The 25,659-nt window shown below is 41.0% G+C and overlaps 1 protein-coding gene across 1 annotated transcript in view; it reads left to right on the top strand.

Annotated features, from left to right (window-relative positions):
- Lrriq3 (leucine rich repeats and IQ motif containing 3) overlaps positions 1-25,659 on the top strand; it is a 93,136-nt gene that overhangs the window by 11,219 nt on the left and 56,258 nt on the right. Inside the window, exon 4 of the mRNA XM_032897117.1 lies at positions 12,549-12,682. Coding sequence (XP_032753008.1) covers positions 12,549-12,682 — 134 coding nt within the window. The remainder of the gene's footprint in view (positions 1-12,548; positions 12,683-25,659) is intronic.

Here is a 25,659-nt window from a genome sequence, read left to right as displayed (position 1 = left end):
ACCCAGCCATTTGCTTGAATGTCATAGTTGAACCTAAACACTCTGAGGACAGCAGAGAAATCGATAGAGACTGAGATAACAAGAATCCCTTGAAGCACATTCTCATTTTTATGTAGAATGCACTGCAACTAGTGAGGGTGAAGGGAACTGATCTTGAGAAGAGAGAAGAAAGGCAGACACATAGAACTTACTATCACTTTCCATAGGGAAAATAATTTTTAAAACAATATGTAAAAAGTTTCCATAGGGTAGAAAAAATGAGCACTGAGGTTGTGTTGCAAAGCAGGTGGATGTGAAGCGTTTTTCAGGTTGAGAAGCTCTCCAGCTTGCAGGTGTCAGGGATGAAAGGGCAGTGGGCAGTGTGATTGCCACTATAGAATGCCTCCCCAGACATCTACAGAGAGGGAAGGTCAAGCCTTAATTATTTTAAATAGAATGCATGAAGGAAAATGCTTTGACTTAACAAAAAAAATTACAATTTAAGAAATATGGTACTAGTTGGAAAAGAAAAGCATTTTGTAGTCAGTAATATATCAGGGAAGGATTACTAGGGTACTCCCTCCCTGTTGAACTATTGGCTACTGTTGCAGTCAGGGATGGAGAGTTCTTGGGTTCACTGAAACACCACTGAGAGGCCAACAGGCTCTATGGGAAAATTCTAACTTCATAGTCACACAGATGACCCTGTTGGAACCAGAGCAGTGCAAAGCAAAGCAAGACAGCACAAAGTTATGAATATGTTGAGTCTTATTGGAAGGAGCAACCTAGTAGGGGAGGGGGAAGATAGGGCTATAATAATCAGAATGTCTGGAATGGTTGAAGAAAAAATACAGTAGAAGCGACAAAATTCTTTGAAGAAAGTCTGAACTGAAGACAGCACACATGGAGCAAGCCCTGAGCTCTAGACTCAGAAGAAGCAGCACAGACTGTATGAATGGAACAGAATGAGATATGCCAGAGTGTCTTGAGCTCTTCCCATGAGTGGGCGGCACTGCAAAGCCAGTGTTCTTCATCACTAGCTGATCATAGAAAGACAGCAGAATACACTCAAGGAGGAATGCACATGCGTCTGAGGAGATATTTACTGAGTAGTGTTTGGAATAATTATTTCAGAGCATATCATTGTTATATAGTGAATACAGAGTAATGTGAAAATTAGAAACAATGAACCTTATTGGAACTGGAACTTTTAAGAGTTTCTAGTTCTAAATGAGGACTGCATGAGTGTGCAGAGGGAAGTATATGCATGTTACACAGGAAGTAATCCAGGAGTAGAGTTGGAAGTTTTGCCCTTAACTTAATAAAATAGGTAGGTGTTAATTACTTTTAATTGTGCCATAAATTAATTCTAAACATTTTCTTTGATAAAGTTGCAAAATTTTTAATCTTGAATTTAAAAAGTGGATTTTTTATTATGTGAGATCAAAGTACTTTTAGAAATCTAAAATAATTTATGTTGACATTTTATCTATATCTGTCTGCCTAATTTTCTACTCATCATCATCATTACCATCATCTATCTACCATCCATTGATAAACTATTATCTATCTATCTGCCTATCATCTGCTGGTCTGCCATGATATGTACCTATTTTCTATTTTCCTATGTATGTATCTATGGGTCTATGATGTATGTATATATGAATCAATCATCTATTATCTATCCATCTATATCATCTGTCATCTATTTACATCTGCCTCTTATCTTCATAAATACAGAGGTTATCTAGCCAAAGAACTGATGTATCACTTAGGATTGCATTTTGTTTTCCTGTAATAATAAGCCAATTAAGATTTTTTATTGTTTAAGTGTAACAAAGAATTCAGGCATGGAAAATGATCCTATCTCATTCTATTCTCACTCATGGAGTGAGCTCCCACATTGCTGGCTTTTGTTATTATCCATTTCCTGTGATGTGCAATGAGTTTCTTCATGTCCAGCCATGTGCTGAGCAAGACTGAGGCAATGGTGATGTGCAAAAGCTCATGTCTGCTAAGACTGCCAGCTTGGTGTTAGGGAAACAGCACCTCCTGAAAATGTCTTCCCTGGCTGATTTCTGCAGACTTTAAGGGAAAGGGCTCCAGTGGCTACCATTACCAGAGAGTATGTAGAGGGAGAAATGTATTTTTTATTGATTCTTTGTGAGTTTCATATCATGCAACCCAGTTTCGTTCATCTCTTTTACCCTCATATCTGTTCTTCACTCTTGCAAGTCCCCCACAAAACACACACACACACACACACACACACACACACACACACACACACACACACACACACTACAGAAAAACATTTCATCAAGGAAGCTGTAGTATGTCACAGTGTGTCTCTTAGTATATCACTCTGTCCAAACATCTTCACTTGCAAGTATTCATTGCAACGAGTCATTGGTCTGGTTTGAGGTCTCTGGCTTTTGTGACATCATCAATATAGGATCCTCACAGGGACTCCTCCTGTTATCCTGTTGCTGCCCTGTGCCATGGAGAGCCTGCAGCTTTGGATCATCAAGATTGGCTCTTTCACTCATCCCAGCCTTTCTCAGATGGTAGAGATTTTGGGGTGGGCCAAATTAGAACCATGGATCTGGACTTAGATGGTAGCTGGGCGCGTTAGCTGATCAGCTCTCCCTTAAACACAACACCATGCTTAGCTCTGTAGCACTGCTCTGCCTAGGAATTCCAATGCCTCCTTGACAGGAGGCAAGGATAGCTTTCTTGTTCTCAGGCTCTTAGGGCCAGCTCACCCACACTGACACACCCATGCCTCTAGAGCCAGCTCTACTGTATTGCCCATTCAAGGCACAGGGTCCTCCTTTCCAAGTGCTGTAGCCTATGAGGGAAGGGGACAGCTCTCCTGCTCACTGCTTTCACACCATCAGGGCTGGCTCACTCTTGCCTTCACCATTAGGGCGAGCTATACTGTGTTGCCCAGGACAGGTGCAGGGCCAGCTCTCCCAGATGCTGCAGCCAATGAGGAGGCCAGGTTAGGTATTCAGCTCTCCTGTACTCTGACCCTCAACTGGCTCACCTCCACCAGGCATAGCTTTACTGTGCTGCCCATGCGAGGTGCAGGGCCCACTCAGAGAAATGTTTTCAAGTAGACACGTGTTCTTGTTAAACAGAAATCAACGTTCTGTAAATACCAAAGAAGAGATGATGCATCTTGGAAAACAGCTAATACTTCTTTCACAGATAATGAGTGCAAGAATGATAAGTATTGAAAAATCTATTGTTCTTATTTTCAAAATGAATAGCAATGAATATACAAGTATATCCATGTAGTTATTCAGTAATAATTGCATTGTTGTTCGTTTGTTTCTTTGTGAGATTTTGTTCTTTAGAGATGAGAGTTTATTAGTTTTACCAGGTTGATCTCATTTCTTCACAGTTTGGAATCCAGGAAAGTCCATTTTTATTTTTAACATAATACTGCTGGTCAGTATTATAGCAAAGAAAAACAGATGCTTATGAGCAAGTGGACACAGAGATCTACTTTGCTGAAATAACCACCTATGTGGGATATCCAGGAATACATACAAGATATCTTATAACTTGTTAGCAAGATAAGCAGGTCCTCGTATAGTAGATAAATATGTGAAATTCAGTTATTTCTATATGCCAGCTACAAAATGAAGCTATAATAAAATTTATAGTCACTCAATATGAACAAAGAACAGCAACAATAACAGCAAAAACAACAACAACAACCACCACCACCAAAACACTCCTCAAGGGTTTGTAACAGTGTTCATCACAGGGTGAGTGGTGGCAGAGAGAGCTTAGTTTTATAACAAAGCTACTCCCTCTTTAACCAGTTAATCCATTCATGTATGCAAAGCACTCAAAATCCACTTATGGCCCAAATCAGTGCCTTTAGCAGGACAATAACATACAAAGGTGTGGATTGTTTCTAATATGGGGAATTTGGAGGATATATTCAAGCCATAACATTTGTCTCTACCCTTTGTTATGCCTTTACATGAAAATACATTTATTTCAACTTAGTAGTCCAAAAATTAACCCCCAAATCCAAAATCCTGAGTCTCTTCCTTTCAGATCAAGTCTCATCTAGGTTAACTGGGACATCCTTGGAAACGTAAGAGGATATCCACATGTCTCTTTCTCTTAAACTCTGTGTGCCCATATCAACAGTACAACCTGAACATTAACAGGTTGACTTACAGGTTGTCACTAGACTTACAGCTCTGTCCAGTGAAGAAGGCACAGACACTGGAGCCATGGTTTTGGCCTGCCAGGAACTCTCTGATTTGATTTGAGAGAAGTCTTAAGGTAACTGAGTAGTCAGCTCTTTGGGAAAGTCATAGTCCTGCCCTTTAAAACTGTTCTGCCTCTAGGGTTTTGCACTATGATGGGAGAGACAAGTTTAATGATCCTTTTATTAGGAGCAAGAGCTGATTTCTAGCTGGATGTGAAGTTACCATGCAACTCCCAGCACTTGGGAGGCAGAGGCAGGAGGATCTCTGTGACTTCAAGGGCAGCTTGACCTACAATGCTAGTCCAGGATAGAAAGAGATGGTTCTTAGAGCAGACCCTGGTTTCTTCTGTAATGGTACTGCTTTCACTCTCAGACAGGAAGGAGATAGAGATTCCACCCAGCCTTTCTGCTTTGTCTCCCCTTTGATTACACACTATCTTCAAGTCATTTTCCCTTCTCAAAGTATGCATGATGTCAATGGCTAAACACAGCAATGGCAGAGTGTTCCTGTGCCTTGTGATGCCCAGCTCCTTTCCCTTAAGTCTGTATTCCATAAAGCCTGCAGGTGTGTTTACATCCCTGATGAAATTTTGGTCAGTGTATGAAGATGTTAGTCTAGTTCCTTCTTCCAATACCTTTTCACACACCGTCTGAGATGTCACAATGACCCAGTCTGCATTTTCCTATTAGCATTCAGCTTCAAAACTGTATGTTTTACAGATACAGATGGTGCCCTTGCTTCAGCCCTGATAAAGTCAGGTGACTTACATGACAGAGGAGAGCATGATAACTTCACAGACAGGAGGCATTGAGGCTCAGGAGCCAGGCTTTCTTCTTTTGTAGTAAAAACGTAGGACTGAGGAGTGTTCCACTCGAATCCTTCCCAGACTAGCCACATGAGTCGTGTAAGCACAGTAATGAGGCAATGGCTCCTAAAGGCTCTCTTATCTCCTCTCACTGGCATTCTGATAAGTAAGCTCCCTAGGGTCAGACCCTGTGGTAATTCTCAGGAAAACCTTGTCCAGGGTACATTATACCTAGGCTTAGTGGAGTTTAAGTTAGCATGGCGAGGTCCTCCCAGTGCTGTACAAACCGGAGAGAGGTATCATCATGACAGCATGTTCTAAGAGCTCTAAGAGCATGTTCTAAAGAACTCAACTTAGAGTAGCAAAGCCATTCCATAGACAAACCATTGACTCATTGATCCCATAATAGATGTGTGTTTCTAATATATTCAAGAGGGCAGAGACATTCTGAAACAATCCTTCTCAGTCGTCCTGTCTCTAAATGCCATTAACATATATATTTGCAGATTCCGTCCAGTCAGAGAATTTCCTCAGTTCTTTCTTTACACATTCTTAGTAGTGGGGTTAGGCATTGAACAACTAAAAAGAGGGAAGATAACAATTCACCTCACTGATAGCAATATTTGATCCAGGCTTAGGATCAATGAAAAATGTTCAGCTTTCAAAGCTGAACAGCCAAAGCACAACTGTTAAACAGTGGGCAGAGTCATCAGTGGCGTCTCATCGAAACGGGGGCACAGGCAGCAAATGGAGTGTATATTAGCCATCCGCCATCTGGGAGATACAAGTTAAATAACGTTGTCTTTTCATTTGTTCTGTGTCTGTTTATTTTCAAATACAAGTTAAAGCAATAGTGATACTCTGTTCTTAAAGAATGAATAGCCAATAAAAAATTACTATCACTAAATTCTGATAAGAATACAGAGAAATCTCTGGGAAGGATTTTGCTAGTCTCTTTTAAAGTTGGTCATGGGGTGATCACATAGCACATAAGTTGCTCACCTCAGAATTTATATCAGAGAAATAAAAGATTAAGTCTTTCAAAAATAAATGCCTAATGAATATTTTGAACAGTTTCTCCACAGTGACACACATAGACATGAAGGTTACACTCAGAATGAAAAGGGGAGAGCCCTGTATAAGCCAGACTAAGGCTTTGCAGCAATCTGCTCAGAGCTACTCTGTCCTGTCTGTGGTCAGTGCAAGGATTTGAAGACCCCTAGTAGGCACCAGCTTTTAACCTTCACCTCCTGTGGTATGTCAGGAACAAAACCTTCAATACATGGATCTTTGAAGACAAGCCACCCCCCCCCACCCAAGCCACAGCAACTTTCCCAATGGAAATTACCAGACCTCAGTGTGGGAATGGTTCGACAAGCTGATTCACCCTTACAATGTGATAATATGTCTGTACCAACCTAGATGGGCATCTGGAAATGCTGTGTTAGCTATGTGTGTAAAAGCATATTATCAAGAGAACAAAATCCCTATAGCCCACCACAGTCCATGTTCTTCCTAATACTGGACCTTCTGTGAATTGGGTTATTTTTGTTCTCTGTCCTCGTTCTACAGTGCTTAATAGAACAGAGCCAGCCAGCATAAAAGTGGTCACCATGAGAACGTTAGAAATACTAATTTATGCTACAAAATTCTTGAAAATGTAGAGAATTCACATATATGTAAACCATTTTGTGTTATGAATATACTCATCAAAACAATATGCCTTTCAAAGGCATAAAATGATAAAATACGTGTGGTTTTAGTTTATTTGAAACAACACATGATTATATTATTATGTTTTAGTTTTTTCAAATATCCCAAGAAGCAATGAACCATATTAGGAAATTCTGATTAAAAAATACTCACAAATGGAAAAAGAAATGACAGACCTTATAGACGAGATGCACAGGTAGAATAAAAATTGTAAGAACTGCAGAAGCTACTTAGAATAAGAAATTGATTGAAAAATGATTCCATCTTAGAATTTTATGCCATTTGAATAGCATGCACTTTTAGAATTAGCTTTTAAAGCTTTCCTATTGTCAACATGTAAAGTAGATTGCATCTGAGTCATATGACAACGCCTTATTATTCTCTCTTGAAATGCTTCTCTGTACTTTATGGCAGCATTAACACTAACCTCTACAGCTCTGCCTTCTATTAAGATAAACATTTGATCATTATTGTGCTACATATCTTATTGATTTTTAATATTTATGCTTTAAAGTATACGTTCTTTGTCCAGATTTTATTACAATTCCTCTAATTAGACTAAGCAATAATTTTTTTAGCTAAGGTTTTCATTTCATTACATTACTGAGTAAACTCCTTACTCAACGCCTCTTTTCCTGTTAATTTTGTGATGGATATAATAATGTATTCAGAAAATGTAAAAAGGCTGCATCACTGTCACTTTATTTAATGCTATAAAACTTTTAGGAGGAAACCTTGTTTGGATGGCTGCAGTGACTTCTCCAAACACATTTATCAACAGCCCAGTGAGACAGCACCACAGAAATGGATACATAGCTTATTTAGCCCAGATCAAAGAGCTGGTAAAAGTTGGGTTGGCATTCAAGCCATCCAGCTTTTATACAGCCAGAGCTCCACCGATAGCAGTACATGGCTTTTCTTTGGAAAAAGAATGATTCCACTTGCTTAGATATCAGAGGTCTGGGCATTTGGATAAGTCACCAATGTCATGATTGTTGGCATTCTACAAGGTAATTGTCCAAAGACTTTGGGAAGTTTAAGTGTTACTCAGTTACTCTGTGTAAATATTGAGGAAAGAAAAAAGACTACAAAATAGAGTCAAAACCTAGGATATCTATAAACAGTTCAAAACAGTACAGAGAAATTAATGCAAACTCCATAAATGCAATAAAGAACGAATGTAAAAGCTAGGTCTGGTGGCTTATACAGACAGGCTAGTACTGGGAAGTCTATGAGTTCAAATCACATGGTTCTATAGTGAGTTACAGACCGGGGTGAAGCTATAGAGGAAGACTGTCCCAGATGGAAAAGCAACAAGAATAAGGGAATGAAGGGGGTAAGGGGAGAGAAGAATGGTTGAAAATATCATGAATACTGAGCAAAGTCTATGAGATTAAAAAATATTCAAACTGTTCAATTCTGGTTTAAAATAAAAAGAAAGCATAAGCATTTATACTTAAGATTCTTTTGTTAATGTAAGAAATCTCTGGGCAAATAGGAGTGTTGGCATTGTTACTGAGCAATTGAGACAGGAGGAGGCATTTGCAGACACAGAGGTGTTGAAAGAGGTTGACAAATTGGAGTGGCAAAAAGTGGTTTAGTGTTGTTGGAGGTTAGAGGACATGTTTGAACATGTCAACAACACAGTAGTAAAATATTAAATGTAAGACAAGGAGACAGGACTTCATTTGTAAAATTCTAGGGAAATATTTAAGAGTTTTACATTCCAGAGGAGTCATTCCGTGTGCTAAAGAAATGACCTTATAAAAGAAGACAAAAGACTTACACATTTAAAATTTAATGAGTTTGTATAAACATTTTCTGATTCACATATCAGAGAAGCATCAGAGTGCAAGCAGCCAGCACTCTGTCTGGGGAAAGAGAGCCATTTTATGAAGTGGTTATGGAACAAGACAAAGAAAACAATTTTGATTGAAGTGAGAAGGTCCCAGTTAGAGGCTAGGTGGCTGATTCTGATTGGTAGTTTCTAATTAATTTTATTGTTTATGATGGGCTTTGCTTTATTCTCTTGGGAATTCAAAGTACCAGAACTGTCCTAGTTTAATGGTTCCCAATTACTATTTTTTTTTCTATCAGAGTGGTAGGGCAGAAGAGAGGAGTTATTACCAAAGTTTGCTCATTAGTGTATAAAGTCTTATTTGATTCATTGGTAGAATAGAGCAGAGATCCTTTAAAATCCCTGGATGGGAAGGGATGAAATATTATTAACTTAGTTGACATGATGAAGAATGCTTTTAATGTCCTTAAAGACATCACAGAATGAGGTATGCATTGGTTGAAGAAGGAGGATAATGGGCTCAGCTTTTAATATATAAGTGGAGAAGTGGAGCTGGAAGTTCATTTTATAGGCTGCAATTTAAGAGGTGATTCCTGACAGGAAGTGTAGTTGTGAGGATAATTTGCATATGGAAGGCAGAGAGATGTAGCAATGAAGATGAACATCAGAATTTAGCAAGGGAGTAAAAAATAAATAAATAAAAAGAAACCCTTACCTGTCTGAAGTTTGTAGAAGAAGAATAACCATGGTTCAGACTGAGAAGAGTAGAAGTAGATTATAATGCCATCTCAGCTCATTAAAAGAACTGAGATAAAGATTGGATCCCAGTGCCTTGTGGCTGTAATCCCTGCATTCAGGAGGCAGAGGTAAGAGGCTGAGAAATGTATGGCTACCTTGGGTTATAGAGAGACTCTTGTCTCCAAACGGAAGAGAGGGCTGGGGAGCTCGCTTAGTGGGTAAAGTGCTTTTCGTACAACATGATACCCTTGGTTTTAACCTCCAGAACAAATTTAAAAGCCTGTCAGTGAATGTCTGCAATCCTTGTGCACCTATGTTGAGGTGAGAAGCAGGGTCTGGAGAGTCCCTGCAAGCTCATGTGCCTGGTCTAGTGCATGCAGTAGTGGATAACAGAAGAGATGGTCTCAAAACAAATCGGAAGCTGAGGACCAATACCCAATGTTTCTTCTGATTTCAAACACATGAACGGCATTCATGATCACATACATACCAACAATTCATATACATTTTTAAAAGAAGTAAATAGGTCAGTGTGGAGTGGTGAAAGTATGGGGGTCAGGTCAAAGAGGGAGAGGCAGGAAAGATGAAAGAGAAAATTGAGTGGGACAAGAATATATTGATTGGCAATGTCCAATCAAACTTGAGGGCCTAAGAAACAGATTAGTTAGTAATGCTGCAGCCATTTGATGTCCAAGTGCCAGTGGTAATCCTGAAGATTTACCAATGTCTGTCTACGTAAATGAAGAACTGTTCAGCTATGAAGTAAAGACAGACTAATGCATTGTGATAGAAGCTTGCCTGATCACAAACAAAATTAGGATTTGGTTAGCAGATCTGTTTTTTGGAAGAGGGTTGCTGTCCTAGAGAGGACTGTTATGGTGCACAGGAAGTGGTGACCCTATGCTCTGCAGAGGTCTGAGGGGATGGCAGAGGGTTTGGATTTAGAGCTTAGCACAAGAAGGTAAGATGAAAGTGGGATGACCGTAGATGGGAGAATGTCCCATTCTGAGAGTACCTCAAGAAGCACTCTCAGAGACTATGTCCTGACTCAAATCAAGGGCAGTCCAAAGTTCATATGAACAGGGCAAAGAAAGAATATGTTTGGCTCAAAAACATCTTGTTATAGTAGATCAGGGGGACCAAACAATTCAGCACATTATCTGTAGGTAAATTGTGGAATATGGAAGATCTGTATCAAGTCTAAGGTAAACATAAGGGGGATCCCGGAAATTTGTATAAAGCAGTGGTCAGAAAAAGAATGCTTTTCTGCAATGAGTCGTTTTGTGGTTGCTGGGTTTGCTAGCTAGTTTTGTGTCAACTCACTGGAGAAGAAGGAGCTTCAGTTGTGAAAAATGCCTCTGTAAAACCAACCTGTAGTCTTAATTAGCAGTTGTTGTGGGAGGGCCCAGTACATTGTGGATTGGACTATCCCTGGGTAGGTGGACAAGGTTTCTATAAGAAAGCCGGTTGAATAAACCATGAGGAACAAGCCAGCATGCAGCACCCTGCCCTGTTTGAGCTCCTGTCCTGACTTCCTTCTATGATAAGCTGATATGAGGATGTAAGCAGATGGTATTACGTCACGGTAGTAGTAAACCCAGTTAAGACACCGGGGTTAGGCAAAGCTTGAGACTCAGTGTGTAATGGACGAGTCATAGTATGGTGCTTAGATGATGATTAGATCCACATCAAAAAGGAGCTGACTCCAGAAGATTAAGACCTGAGACAGTCGCTCAACCACACTTGAGCACTGAGACATCTGCAGAAAGCTGTGAAACTTGAGTCTCAGTAGTGCATGGGGATTAAGAGGAGGGATTTTTGGCAGACTTAGAGTGGTTATTTGGAAGGCCAAAGCTAGGAAAGAGGGAGTAGTGAGGAACCCTCTAGATGATGAAGAATAGATGTTGCATGCCAAGCAATCTGATGCTGCCCTTCAGTGGGGTCAGAGAACTGTACAACGCACCAAGCTCTCTGCTCAGATGGGCACCGTGGGATCTCTGCTTTGACAAGACCATGTGTGGTGGCTCAGAGGAAGGGATAAGAATGAATTCACAGTTCACTTAAGAGTGGCTTGTTCATTTTCATCTGTTTTAGAAGAAAGTAAACTGTGGCCAAATTTAAAAAAAAAAAAAAACCTCAGTGATCTGTAATGAATTCTCCAATGCTTTCTGACTTGTGGGGAAGGATAAAGCTTAGAAAAGTGTATTCTGAATGATTCAGGACGGATAGTTCTTAGAATTAGGTCCATTGTGTAAGAGTTTTCTTCTAGGGAGCTGGTTAAGGCTCATTGGGTTTAAAAAAGAAGCACAGTAAAACTCAGGAAGTCCCTGAAAGAAACCCAGTAGATGCACAGGCCTAGCCTTCCCCGAGGCTATGCCAGCAGTGAGGACTGCTGAGGAGCCCTACCAGCCACAGCCACAGTGCCTGAAGAGAGACCCAGACCAGTGGCGCTACCTGGAAGACAAGCTCTGATCTGTTCAGCTGCTGTATGCCATCACACGAGCTCCATGCTTCTAGCTTTTGGAATCTGTCACCCATGCTGGGATGTAGGACTGGTGATGCCGCTGCCTTAGACTCATCCCCGTCCCCATAAGTAACCTCATGTCCACACTCCTGTAAATAACCCCAGTAACCTCAATGGTTTCCTCAGTTGGACATTTGAGTTTTCACTCCTGTATGGGTAGGCATTTGTTCTCATCTCCTTAGGAACAGGGTTGCCACCCAACAGTGCCTTAAAGCAATGTAAAGATTTTATTTCTAATGTACAGGAGTAAAAGTGACCATATTTCTAACTAGTCAGCAGTCAGTGAGACAGAGCGAGCCGGTGACCCCAAAGTCTGGAGATCTACAAGAAGACACTGTGCGCTTCCAAAGGAGAGTGTTCAACAGCACAGCCGAGGTGCACAGTTCAGAGGAGCTGCACCACTTTCAGGAATCCCACAGGCAGCCCCTTCTTTACAGAGCATAGCACAAGCCACCCTCAGGTTAAATCAGGCACCGGTTCATACCGGTACTTTTCTGAGAGGAAGATTACTAGGGTGACAACTTCATGTGTGTTTCCAGATTAGGGAGGATGCTATCATGAACCTTGTATATTGTACAGAAAATTAAAATTATTCTAAAATAATAATGTTTATATTTTAATACTAAAGTATTATTTACTGTTTAACTATTATGCTGATGAGAGTTTGATGAATGTTTTATTAATTTACTTAGATATCTCTGGGAAATGCTCTAACGAAATATAAAATTTACTGGATAAAATTTCCTCGTGCAGGGCACAACCTATGAAGATGAAATAAAAAATATCAAGCATATAATTTCAAGGATCAATGAAATCCTGGCTCATAACTCACCGGTATTGATCATCCAGAGGTGGATCCGCGGTTTCATAGTTAGGAAACACTTAAGGTAGGTTTCCTTTCCTTCACCGTTCGAATGTTAAAATGACATCAACATACCAGGGACGAGAAGCAAGTTCTCTAACAATTCAGACTTTTACAACCTGCGTTCTTAACAAGGTACTTATGCAACGCTTGGCTTGGTCTTAAGGGAATGCCATTATGGTCATCATCAGAACTGGGTGCTCCCATTCACAGACTCAGTCTGAAGCCTTTACACGATAGGATGGACGTGTGCACTTCTGTATACGGCTGCACCACGGTCGTGGGAGCCAACATACCTTGAGAATAGAAGAGGAATCTAGATTTTATTGGGATCTGTAGACTATGCCATCAGGATTGCATTTTATGTCTCAGAATTGACGCACCTTCTGATACTGGTGTGACACGGGATAAAATGTCTTCTCTCTGGAAGCACCTACAAGCCTCCCAGCCTGTGAAGGTGGAGTCTGAGTGTTGTGGGAGGGAGTCAGCTATGAACAAACTCTTCTGTGGCTCAGGTCAAACTGATATGATGCCTCTATTTTAAAGCTTTGTTCCATTAGGCACATCACTTAACTGCTTCAAGGCAGACTTTCTTCATCTGTAAAACGCTAAAGAGCCAGGCTAATAGCAGTGCTTACGGATTGGCTTGTAGGAATTGAGGTGATGAGTAGCATACTGGCGCCTGGCGCTAGCAGCTGCCACTTTTTTATTAGCTTTAAAACACCTTTCCCATTGTTCTCTGGGGCTGTCTGCATTATCCAGCTCTGGAAAACGTGCCTTGGATTTCTCATTCCTCTTTCTCCCCTGCTTCCTCAGCACACAGGATACCCTCTTCAGAGTCGAGCTCTAATCAGGTTATTCTCCAACTCCACATCCTCCAGTGCCTCTGAATTTGCCTAGGAGCAATGTCTTAATCACACACCTCTGTTCTCACCGACGCAGCATATTACCCTGCAGGCATCATCATTATTGTCTGCACCAAGACGGGGCTGGAAATTCCCTGAGACAGACTCAATAACTGTTTTCTGCTCTGTGTATCTAGAACAAAACACAGTGCTTGCATCATTGAGGGTTCAAAAATATTCTTGGAATTGATGAACACACTAATAAATGAAGATACTCTGAGATCTGGGACCAGGAATCTCTCTCTTCTGGAGTGTTTCTATGAGAGAGTTGAGGATACAGGGGAGGAGACTCACAGAGTAGCAGACAGCCTGGGGTTCCCCCCCCCAACCCCAGGATGTTAGTCCCTGGAAATGTCTCCAGGCAGAAAGATATTTGCATTTCCTGTGACAATTTTCTACCGAAAAGCCCCAGTACCATACACTTTCCTGAAATCCCATATGTACACTAAACATAGAATCTTGCATGTTTCTGAGTGAAAGTTTTCTTGGTTTGTGGTGTGAGGGAAGTCTGCATTTAATCTTAGCAAATGGGAAGAGGTATATACCTAACACAGATGCTAATCAATGTGCACTTCATGTGGAGAAGTGAGTGCATCTACATGTCTCAAGGGAAGGAGTTCGAGCTTGTCCTCTAGTTCGTGTCTAAGGTCTTGGTCGTGGTAAGACTGGACTTGATGGTCAGTTTGCATCTGTATTGTACACCACGTAGCTGCTCCGTGTTGCTCACCTGTGGCTACAAAGAGAAGGGCTACAGTAAATCTGACCTATCTGAACAGCGCTCTTCTATTCCACACGCCTTCAGTCATGGGCACCTTCTGCTTACCTTTTCACACCTGTCATGGAATATCACCAAAGACCTCCAATCCTTTCAGAAATGAATAACATTTGTAAAGTAAAACATAGGAATCAGATATGCCTTGTGACAGCTGGGGGTCCTGGCTCCTAAGCCATGTCAAGATGCTTAGCATAAAATGGTCTTTCCATAATGACTTCATGTGCTAATCTTTCACACAGTGTTCTTCACTGCCTGCATTGAGCACTGTCCTCCTTTTCCTCCTGGAGAATCATGATTGTCAACTTATCAATAATTTCATACACCAGTTAAGCCCTGCAGTTGGAATTATGGTGTACACATCACCATCGATGGTGTGTTCAGTGAGCCTACAGACCTACTGGACGTTCTGCATTTAGACTGACAAGTGCTGCATAATAGTTGTTCAGTTTATCAGTGTGACATGGGCTCCTTGCTTAGTGACTTTATCTCATTAGATTCATGAATATTTTATTTTAGTCCGTTTTTATTGGAGCATTTTCGGTTGTGCTTGCTGGCAATCATACCCCTTCTCATTTGGTCGGGATGGGTTTTAAAGTGTCAATGCCTTTCCTGCACTCTGTCCTCATTTCTTCATTTGCTGAATTCTAGCCAGTGTTGCTTTTCTGAGTCCTGTGCAATTTCACTTCATAACAATAGGTTCTTGTTTATTTTATCTTTTTCTAACCAGGCTTTTCTCTGTCTTACTCTCATTGTTGAGAGTAATGCAATTTTCCTCTGTTTTCTGCTTATCCTTTATTTTGTACAGATCTGTATGGCATTGGATGGAGTTTTTCTTTTATTTCAACCATTTAAGAGAAAACTCATTTTACTGAACCTTAAGGACTGCTTCCAGTTCTGAAACCATTCCCTCTTGGCATTGGAGTGTCTAACCCTCTGTCTGTCCTCCAGGGCCCTGTGGCTTGGGTCTCACTCCCCTTTCTGCCCCCATATGCTGCTTCCCATCTTACTTTGATTCGATCCTCGGGTCCTCCTCTGATCAATTCCCTGTACGCTGTCTCTTGCATTGAATGTGTGGTTGGCAATTAAGGCCTGCTGGGACTGTATTTCTGTTTTCTTTCTCTTCATCATTTCTCTGAGTTCTTTTCTCTGTCTCTCCTTTCTGAGCTCCAGAGTCTAACAGGTACCCCCCTCTTTTTAAACCACCATCATTCATATTTTATGTTTTCTGAAAATAACTTTTTATACTTAAAATCTCTTATAGTTATGAGACTAACACTTAAGGAAACTGGTATTTAAGCATGGCCAGAGTTTATAGGTTAATTCAAATAGCTGATTTCAGGGGGTTGAACATTTCTTGTGTATAAAACAGGTAAAAGAATCAGGTATAGTTCCAGAAAGACACAGATTTAGAAAAGTAAAGGTCATCTTGTTTAGAAAAGACTATGTATGCTATTATAGTCTGTACTTTGTGACTGCAAGTTCCTTTGTCAGACAGGGCCATGTGGAGAGAGCCTTTTGAATGCTAGGCTTTTAGTTAGTTAGATTTTAGTTGAGGTCATCGTTTATTATTAGTAAGTTTGAGATTTGTCTGTACCCAAGTAAGTATGATAAAATGTATTTATGCACATATAGCAAGGTGGTAAGAAGACAATAGATTGTATTCATAGAAGGAGTAAAATAGGAAACCCTATAATTATTAGTTTATAATTTTTGAAAGCTTGAACAAACTTGATATGTTTCCAAAGAACATTATATTTGATCAATAATTTGCTTAATTAATTTATGTATGACAAAGGCTCCCTCAACTGTGAGTGAGCAGAGGCATACATTTTGTCTTGATTTTTTTCTGTTGAAGTTTATATTCAAAAAAGTTGAGATCCATGTCTCCAAAAACTTTTAACAACCTAGGCTTCCTAAACTATTACTTCACATTCTAGCTACATTCCAAAATCACAGTAGTCACTTATGATCCTCAGTGGTCCAGTTCTTCTCAGTGATTGACAGGTAGTGGAGGATCAAGATTTGCCTTGTGCTTCAAAGTTTGTGATATGTTCTGTCAATGTCCACGGAAGCTGTTTTCCCAGTCCTCACGTGAGTTGGTCGAACCTCTCAGACACTCTACTTGAAGGTTAACTGTTACAGAAAGCCACAGTTTCATTCGCCAAGCTCCGTTTTACCTCTAACTTAAGGTGGTTAGGAAGGGAAAGCATGGAACAAAGGCCCAGTGGGACAACTGGAAAGTCGTCCTGTCCTGTGTGAATTAAGGAAAACAAGATGGAGCAATTCAGTCATGGGCACATGATGTGGGTTCACACACAGCGTGGCAGGGATGCCAACCAGCCTCCATAGGAGTCATCATAGCAGTACACTAGCAGAAAGGAGCGGCAAAGCTGTGTCCCACAGATGGGAAACCCCGCTACTTAGGCTGAAAGGGGGACAGGGAATTGGGCTCTGTCAATCAGTTCTGCTACATAATACATGGAAAGAAAAGACAAAAAATCCAACTTACTGTGTTGCTTACTTGATTGTATGTATGGAAAGAAGAAAACTGATATATTGAAGATTAAGCATTTCTCCACTGAAGAAAGGAAAACAGAAACTTCATTCAGTATGAATGAAAATAGAGGTAATGAAAATATAGGAAACTGAAGAAATGGAACATAAATATATAATTAACAATAAGAAAATATTTATAAAATATCAATAGTCTAGAATTGGTTCTTTTTAAAGAGAAACAAATTGGTAATACTCTCATAAGACCAATAAAGCACACACACACACACACACACACACACACACACACACACACAGAGAGAGAGACAGAGACAGAGACAGAGACAGAGAGACAGAGAGAGACAGAGATAGAGAGAAAGGAGGAGGAGGAGGAGGAGGAGGAGGGAGGAGGAGGAGGAGGAGGAGGAAGAAGAAGAAGAAGAAGAAGAAGAAGAAGAAGAAGAAGAAGAAGAAGAAGAAGAAGAAGAAGAAGAAGCAGCAGCAGCAGCAGCAGCAGCAGCAGCAGCAGCAGCAGCAGCAGTTAGGACAGCAGACATAAACTACAATAAGCAGTTACAACATTATAACTGCTTGATATTATCTTGTGAGAAATGGATGAGCTCCTTAAATAAAATCACCTCAGTCTCCAAATTAATCAATGAAGTCATAAAAGCACAAAATAGAATCAAAGACATCCAGTATATATTAGAAATATTACATAGCATGCATGACTACATGACTTTAATAGTCATACTGTGTCTCAAAAGTTGTTAGAGAGCAAAGGATTCATGTTGCTCGTTGCTTTGAATGGTCACAAAACTGCAGGAGGAAAACTGTAGGCCAGTCAGTCCAGAATACAGATGTGAAAACCTTGAAATAGTAGAGCATTAGGTTCAGCAGTGCATAAAAGGTATAATAGCCTATAAGCAATGTAAGTTCATTCCAGCAAAAAAAAGCTTAGCTTATCAGAAACACAGTGAATGAGATATACCATTTCTGATTTGTCCATTGAAGTGCCAGCTGGCCCCTGTGCAAACTGAAACTTCTGTGTCTAGAGTTTTAAAGTCCTGTCTTGTTGTCTTTATTTCACACAAGGCAAGACTTCCTACTTGACCCATGTGACCTTTACTCCCCTCCCCTAACTCTCTCATAATTACTTTTAGATTGTCTATCTAAGTGGTATCCACCTAATCACATGAAGACTTGAAAAGCAGTATAGATAGGACACATGAGGAAATTTAAAACACAAGAATTTCTTTATCTTCTGTTAGCTGTCACTTATGGGGACGAATACCTGCAAAGAACCAGAGAGCAGTCATCGCTAGCTGGGACTCACTCCTTATGAAAGCCAACCAGTATATGGAGGAAATAACTGTACTCTGCCTTTAGAACTAGCTCAGAAATGAGTATTCTTTCCAGCTTGGAGCTAAGACCCTCTGTCCAGCCCCAAACACAAAAAGTCTCACTAATGCAGTAGTCTCTAAGGTAGCAAGTTCAGGGACCATCTCAGTGTTTCAGCAAAATGATCTGATATAACTCAGCATACCTTTGAAGTTAAATTAAAGCTCAGTAAACTGAATTAAAAGGTGACTCCCTGCTCTGGGGATATAGCTCAGTTGGTAAACTGCTTTCCTGGCATTCACAAAACCCTGGATTTGATCACCAGCACCACATAAAAGCCAGGTGTTGTGGTGCTTGCCTGTAATCCAAGCACTTAAATGGTGTGCAGAGGAGAGTCAGGAATTTACAGCCAGTCCTGGCTACACAGTAGTTGAATGGCAACCCATATTACATGGCTCAAAGTAACAACAAAAACAAACACCATTCCCAAACCAAAACCAACACAAAATACACTCCATAACAAAAAAAATGGTGTTTTGACTTAGATATTAGACAACAAATGCATTTACTATCACGCTGAAGTGAAGTAACTCATTTCCCCGACATCATCAGTGCGTGGGAATGCCAATTCTGGTCATTGTTGAGCAGAACAGTGTACTGCGTCTGTACCTCAGTGAGACAAATAGAAGTTCCCACAGAAGTAGAAATATCAAATAAAATATACTTCCTGATGTCACAATGTAAGTTTGGAAGCCCAAAGCTCTAACCCAAAAGTTAATGATACTTAGATATATAACTAGTTAGGAATTGGAAAAGGAAATTAAAATCAACACATAAATTGCACTCATTTTATGGTCTGTCTTTGAAGCACAGGCACATGAGATAATCTTTTCAACAGGTCCTGGAGAAATGCATTTCGCATACAACGTGAGGGAGAGGAATGTAGTCAGAGGCTGCCACTTAATGAATCCGATACCTGTGAGGAGACAGACAAAATAGCATATGGTGCAAAGAGGTTCAGGTAGCAATCTAACGGAAAACTGCTGACGAAGTTATCTGAGGTGCCCTGCATCAGGCTGAAATAGGCTGTCAGCGTTGTCCCCCATGTGCTGGGTCATTGACTTGGGAAAGTCTTGGGGCAAACAAGGACATTCAAAAGATCACAAGGAGATCTGAGCAGCACATGGCATGGCTGTCATCTACTACGTCTAGGAAAGATAGGACTTGAGACTCAGAACTAAACTACCAAACAGTATTGACAGAGTAAATTCAAGGATAGATTATTTTCACGGTATTAAATGGATCAGTGAATAAAATGAATCAATGTATGGTTCTACAAAAAAAAATCATTAATTAAAACACTTCAGGATACAGATGTAGGCAAGGACTTCATGAATAGAATAGGTCTCCAATAACCCTGCAAACGGGAGCAAAAACTTACATAAAGGATCCTATTGGGTTTAAACCCAAACCCAAACAAACCAAATACACCACCAACGAACTACTCTTAAAGAGTAAGGGAGTGGGCACTGGAATGGGGAGGCCGAGTGCAGAGGAAAAGAAAGTTCTGCCAGTTACTCATCACACAGGTGATCCAGAGTACATAAAGAACTAAGCAAGCAACACACACACACACACACGCAGAGAGAGAGAGAGAGAGGGGGACGACACACATACACAGACACACACACACAGAGACACACACACACACTCACACACACAGACACACACACACAGACACACACATACACAGAGACACAGACACACACACAGACACACACACTGCAAACAGACACACACACACACCCCTGCACACAGACACACACATACACAGAGACACATACACACACACACACACACACACACACTCACACACACACACAGACACACACACACAGACACACACATACACAGAGACACAGACACACACACAGACACACACACTGCAAACAGACACACACACACACCCTGCACACAGACACACACATACACAGAGACACATACACACACACACACACAGAGACAGACACACACACACACAGAGACACACACACACACACACACACAGACACACAGACACACACACACACAGACACACACACAGACACAGACACACACACACAGAGACACACACACAGACACAGACACATACACAGACACACACACACACACAGACACACAGACACACACACACACACACACACACACACACACACACACACACACACACACACACACACACACACACCAAGCATGAGAAACAAAGTTTTTCATCCATTATTGTACCCAGATGAAAGCACCATCAGTTTTCATGTCAACCCATGAAACAACATATGTTCTCTAGCACAGGCGGGCAAGAGGACCCTGGTACATGTTAGTGAAAGTGTCAATTATTGCAGATGCAACAAAAATGAGCAAGAGATTTTCTCAGGCTCACAAGACTCAGGAGTACCGTTCCTTTGGATGCACTGAGGGCCTTTCAGTCAGTCTGCCACATAGATAGACCAGCAATGCACATTTATCAGACCAGTTAGACAAAATAATAAAGTTATGGAGTTAGTCAGGAGTCCACTGACAGATTAGTGGATGAAGAAAATGGAATATATTCACAATTGAGTTTTATTCAGTGGGGTGGGAAAGAATAAGACAAATTATGTCATTTGCAAGACATGGTTGAATTTGAGGTTATCGTGTTGAGAGAAATAAGAATGACTCATGAATGTGTTTCTTTTCTTATATAGAAATCAGGTTTAAACAATCTAAACACGAGAGGAAAAGTGGCACTATTTGCAAAGTGGAAAGGGACAAAGCATAGACAAATTGGGCAGGAATGAAGGTGAACATGATCAACACTTGCGAGCACATGCGAACAAAGAATTGTGAGACCCAGCCTTTTGTGCAGTTGGCATACGTTGATAATAGTTTGCAGAACAGCACTCCAGAATGTAAACAAATTCAAACTTGGATTTTTTTCAGTAATTAAAATTGGAACTGTAATCTGTCCCTACACCATAGTGGGTTTCTCAAAATCTTCCCTGAAGAGGAAAAAGACTCAGTTGGGTAGAGCTTACAGATAGTAATAAGTGGGATATACCTCAAATTTGTAATCTCATGACATGGGAGCATGAGGCAAAAGGATTTAAGACTGCCTAAGCTATCTCTAAAAACAGTGAGAATTGTAGACTGTATTGGAGAATACATGCATCAGATAAAATCTGCCTCTTAACTTTTATTTGTATTAAGCAATTCTAAATACTCTATCTTGTTTATATATTTTTATAATTATATACTTAAATATATCTAAACTTTTTTTCTTTTTCTGGTACCACTGGATAGATCCTAGAAGATCAAAATTTTATGCCAGGGTAATGATATTTTACAAATAGTTGTTACATCAGAATGGGGCAGCATCCTACACCTAGATATTCATACAAATATAATTCAGAAATTTAACTACATTTACTATATCTTAGTAGTGGCATTTGAAAAACGTTAAAAGTGATGCATCAGGCCTAGGAGTTTGCAGCTCCTCAGAGGTACCATTTGGTAACTTTGTAATTCTGTGCTCACAGAGCATTTGCTGTTACATTGTATCATCATCAAAGCAAGAACATGTCTTGCCCATCCTATGTGCTGTATTTCCACCTTGTAGGGCCTGTAGCAACAAGGCCCTCCCTAGTGATACCGTTAGTGTAGGACTTCCTTGCTTTTTAGGACTATTAGAAAAATCCCTGTTCTTCATACATTAATCAGTCTGAGGCCTTCTATTGCAGCAGTATCAAAAAGACAAGTATTAGAGTGCCTGAAGACAGTGAGACTTCTCTTTATGGTTTTAGATTATTCTATAGAATAGTTCTCACCCTGTGAGTAGAGACCCCTTGGGGTGGGGGAGGTCTAATGACCCTTTCACAGGAGCTGCCTAAGACAATCATTTTATCATTGAAGAACTGTACTAAACATGAGGAACTATTTTAAAGAGTCACAGCACTAGGAAGGTTGAGAACAATGCTCTAGAAAGCATAAATTCAGGAAGAAGACATTGAACTTGCTAAAGATAGATTATGTGACTTATGACTTAGTTTCCAGGAAACCAGATAAGAATGTCCATTTTCCAAAGTCTTGCTTACATTGGAGATAAAAATGTTCATTACTACAGGTTTCATACTGATCTGAAAATGTAGATCAATCAGGTTATGGTAGACCATATTATCACCACAGGTAGGCTGTGTATTACTAGCACTGCATCTGGAATGCCCTCCAGGGGTTCGTGTGTTGAGGCTTTGCCTTCACCCAACAGTGTTATTGGCAGATGGCGGAAGCTGAAGAGGAGAAGCTGAGTGAAGGGAGCGCATCGTCAGGGGTGGGATGCTTGTGATGGGGTGCTGTTCTTTGGAGAGTTGTAAGCAACTGTCTATTCACAGCAGAGAGTTGATAGAGCAAGGAGTGTCCACTGAAGTCTGGCCTCATAATGCATTTGTTGGGGTTTCTTATAGGAGTATGGGTGCAGGAGAGTGGGACACTAAAGGCATATACACCACTGAACAGCTGACCCCAGCGTAGGTGAAAGCTCATGAAAGCTGTGGCCCTGGAGCTCCATGCCCACATTACAACCACGTTCATTCATCCCAGAGATTTCTCTTGCCCAGCTATTGTTTAATGCTTGTGAGCCTCAGTGTAGAGCCTGGTGAGTCATAACCTTCTCAGCTTCCTATGTCATGGAGTGCTATGAATTTCTGGGAAGTCAGCTTGTAAGTCTTTCCCCTGCAGGAAGTAATTTCTCAATTCAGAGGGAACATCGCAGAGCAAGGGCTGGGAGGACTTGAATTATTTCTTGCTCTTTGCTTACCAGCCACCAAGGTGAGCAGCCTGGTCGCCACATGCCCCCTGCCATGATGCTCAGCCCCAAGCCAGGCCCAAGCAATAATGCCCCTGGCCAAGGGCTGAAACCTTTGGCATTGTGAGCTAGAAACAATCTGTTTTCTAAGTGCGTTTTCTTGGTGCATCCTACTTAGCATGCTCTGTCCGCTCTATGCACGCACTGTCCTCTGCATCTTACCCTATCCCTTAATGTCCTATTGTGCTTCTATCTATATTACAACATTCTCTTAGCCAACTTAAAGTGTACTGTCTCAAGCACTGGTTATAGTGACAGGAATCTGGTTAACATTTCTGTGTGCATGTGTTTATGCTTCCATTCTTCCCTGAGCTTCTAAGGCCAGTGGAGAAGAGTGTGTGTGTATTTGCATATGCATGTGCATGTGTGTATGTTTGTGAATGTGTGTCCAGATCAGTCCAGATCTGATGGCACCTGACTGACTGAAGGCACTGCACAAGCTGACATGGCCTGAGTTTGAGGAGAAATGGTTTCATGGTTTTAGATTGTCATAAAAACGAAAAATATGCAAACAGCATGATACTAAAAAAACTTAAAAACTTGCTCCTTTGCTTTGTAGAAAACGCAATTGCTCAACCTTGATGTAAATGCTGAAAGGAAGATAAGAGATGACCCCTGACAGGACTGCCATCCTAAACCTTGATGCAGATGCTAAAACAGAGATTAAAGATGAACCCTGTCATGGCTGCCATCCCTGAGGGGTGTCGCTGTTGTGCTGCTTTCTGTTGTGTATTGCAGTCCTCTGAGATGAATCTGGGGATTGCTTTAGGCCATGATGAAACCTTTCCTACGACTTGTATTTTGGCAGAAAAAAATAATCAATTTATTTTATCTCAACTGTAATGTTTAAAAGTATAAGAGGCCTCATGCTAAGTGTAGCTGCAAATCTTTCTTCTGGGTTAGATACAGTAACTTAGAAATTGCAAAGTAAGTGTCCAAGCAAGTGAGCAGTGTGGTAATACTCTGAGAAGTTTAGACCCAGGTCAGGAAGACGCAGGTAGAATAGTATCCATCCATTAAGTTTAAGGCCCCATTGCTTAGAGGAAAAGAAAAAAAGTTCAACTTACCAGATGAAAGGCCCCACGAGGGATAATGAATAAATAAATAGTAGCTGAGTATGAAACCAAGTCTTTTCTCATTAATACCCAGCGTAGTGAAGAGTCTAAGTGACATATCAGTAGTTTGAAGTGACATGGCAGATTTAAGTGGCAACATTACAGTTAGTAGGAAGCGTCGGTCCCTCTGATTTACGAGGATTCTCACTGAAGCTTTACCCCGCATGCACTAGTGCTGCTGCACACGGGAAATGTGTAAGCACCTTATCAGAGACGTTTGACTTTCGCCCCTGGCGTGGTCCTGGGTACGAGCTGGGCACACCGTAGTCATTCTGCTGAGGTGCCTTCCTCCCACCCTAGTCTTTGGGGAGCTTTTATCATAACACGTATCTCAGTGCAGATACATTGAGCAACTGTAGTAACATGTTCATACTTAACTTTTTGATAATGGAATTCTATTTTTTCACATTTTGCCTTACTAAACTCTATTTAAAAAGCACTCTCCTTATATCTACAGACACTATTTCCCTAAAAACGCTCATGTCACTTGGCTCTTCCTAGAGTTGCTGTGTTGCTAGCCTCTTTTCAGCATGGCTCTCATTTTTACTCGTCAGGACATTTAAAGTGTGCAGTGTACTGTGCTTACGTTCTATGCCATGTGCAGGATTTATTTACTGGATGTCTGTTGTTGTTGTTGTTTAGACTGCTTTAGTTAGTGCATACTTCCCTTGAACCATGAAGCACTTTACTTTCCTAGTGACCAACCTATGATGAGCGGCTCAGTGCCAATGCCTTCCGTTTTTTCTACAGCAGTCATAGGCCTGAACATAACATCAGTCTGTCCAGTCAAGTCACCTCACTCTGCAAGATCATGTCAGCTGTGTGATTTTATATCCTGCTCGGATCCCGACCCTGGGGAGACCTTTGAGCCTTTGCCTAGAGCAGGGACGTGAGGTGAAAGGACAGCTTTCTCCCAGAGTGAAGCCCTGAGCTCTGCCGGCCACTGCAGCTGGCCCAGGGCTCTCTGAGGACTGGCGGTCAGTGTTTCTGTGTTCTGTACGTCATGCTCCAGAGCCCAAGCAGAGGGAGACGGGTTAGCCCCTCAGCCTTTCTTACTGGGCAGTGAGTGCCTTTGGGGCACGAGGCCCTAGCCTTTCTCATGTTGGTGTGAAGCCCTGCCGTGGATCCTGTAAGAGGCGGCTGGTGTTGGAGGCCTTTTCCACTCAGGGACTTGTCTCCCACGGAACTACATTGGTAAAAGTGTGTATGTGGTGGCTGGACTAGTACTTGTCCTTACATTCCAGACTTGGATTTTCTTGAGTAAATGTTCTCTTCTCTTGGCTTGTGTGCTTTGAGAATTCTTGGACCTCTTTACCTTTTAACTTTTACTAGTTACAGGGCTTCTCTCAGAACACTCTATCTCTATTCCAGAAGTAGTCCACCCAGCACGGTCTCTGCTCAGAGCTCTGGAGTGATTTTCAAATTCAGTGACTTGCCTTTGGTGCTTCAAACAGGCTAAGGGTGGTGTTGTCTCAAGAA

This window comes from Rattus rattus, chromosome 3 (assembly GCF_011064425.1).
Source record: "Rattus rattus isolate New Zealand chromosome 3, Rrattus_CSIRO_v1, whole genome shotgun sequence".
Lineage (NCBI taxonomy): Eukaryota > Metazoa > Chordata > Mammalia > Rodentia > Muridae > Rattus > Rattus rattus.
The sequence above is the reverse complement of the archived record's forward strand: the minus strand, read 5'-3'. Positions and strand labels throughout refer to the sequence as shown.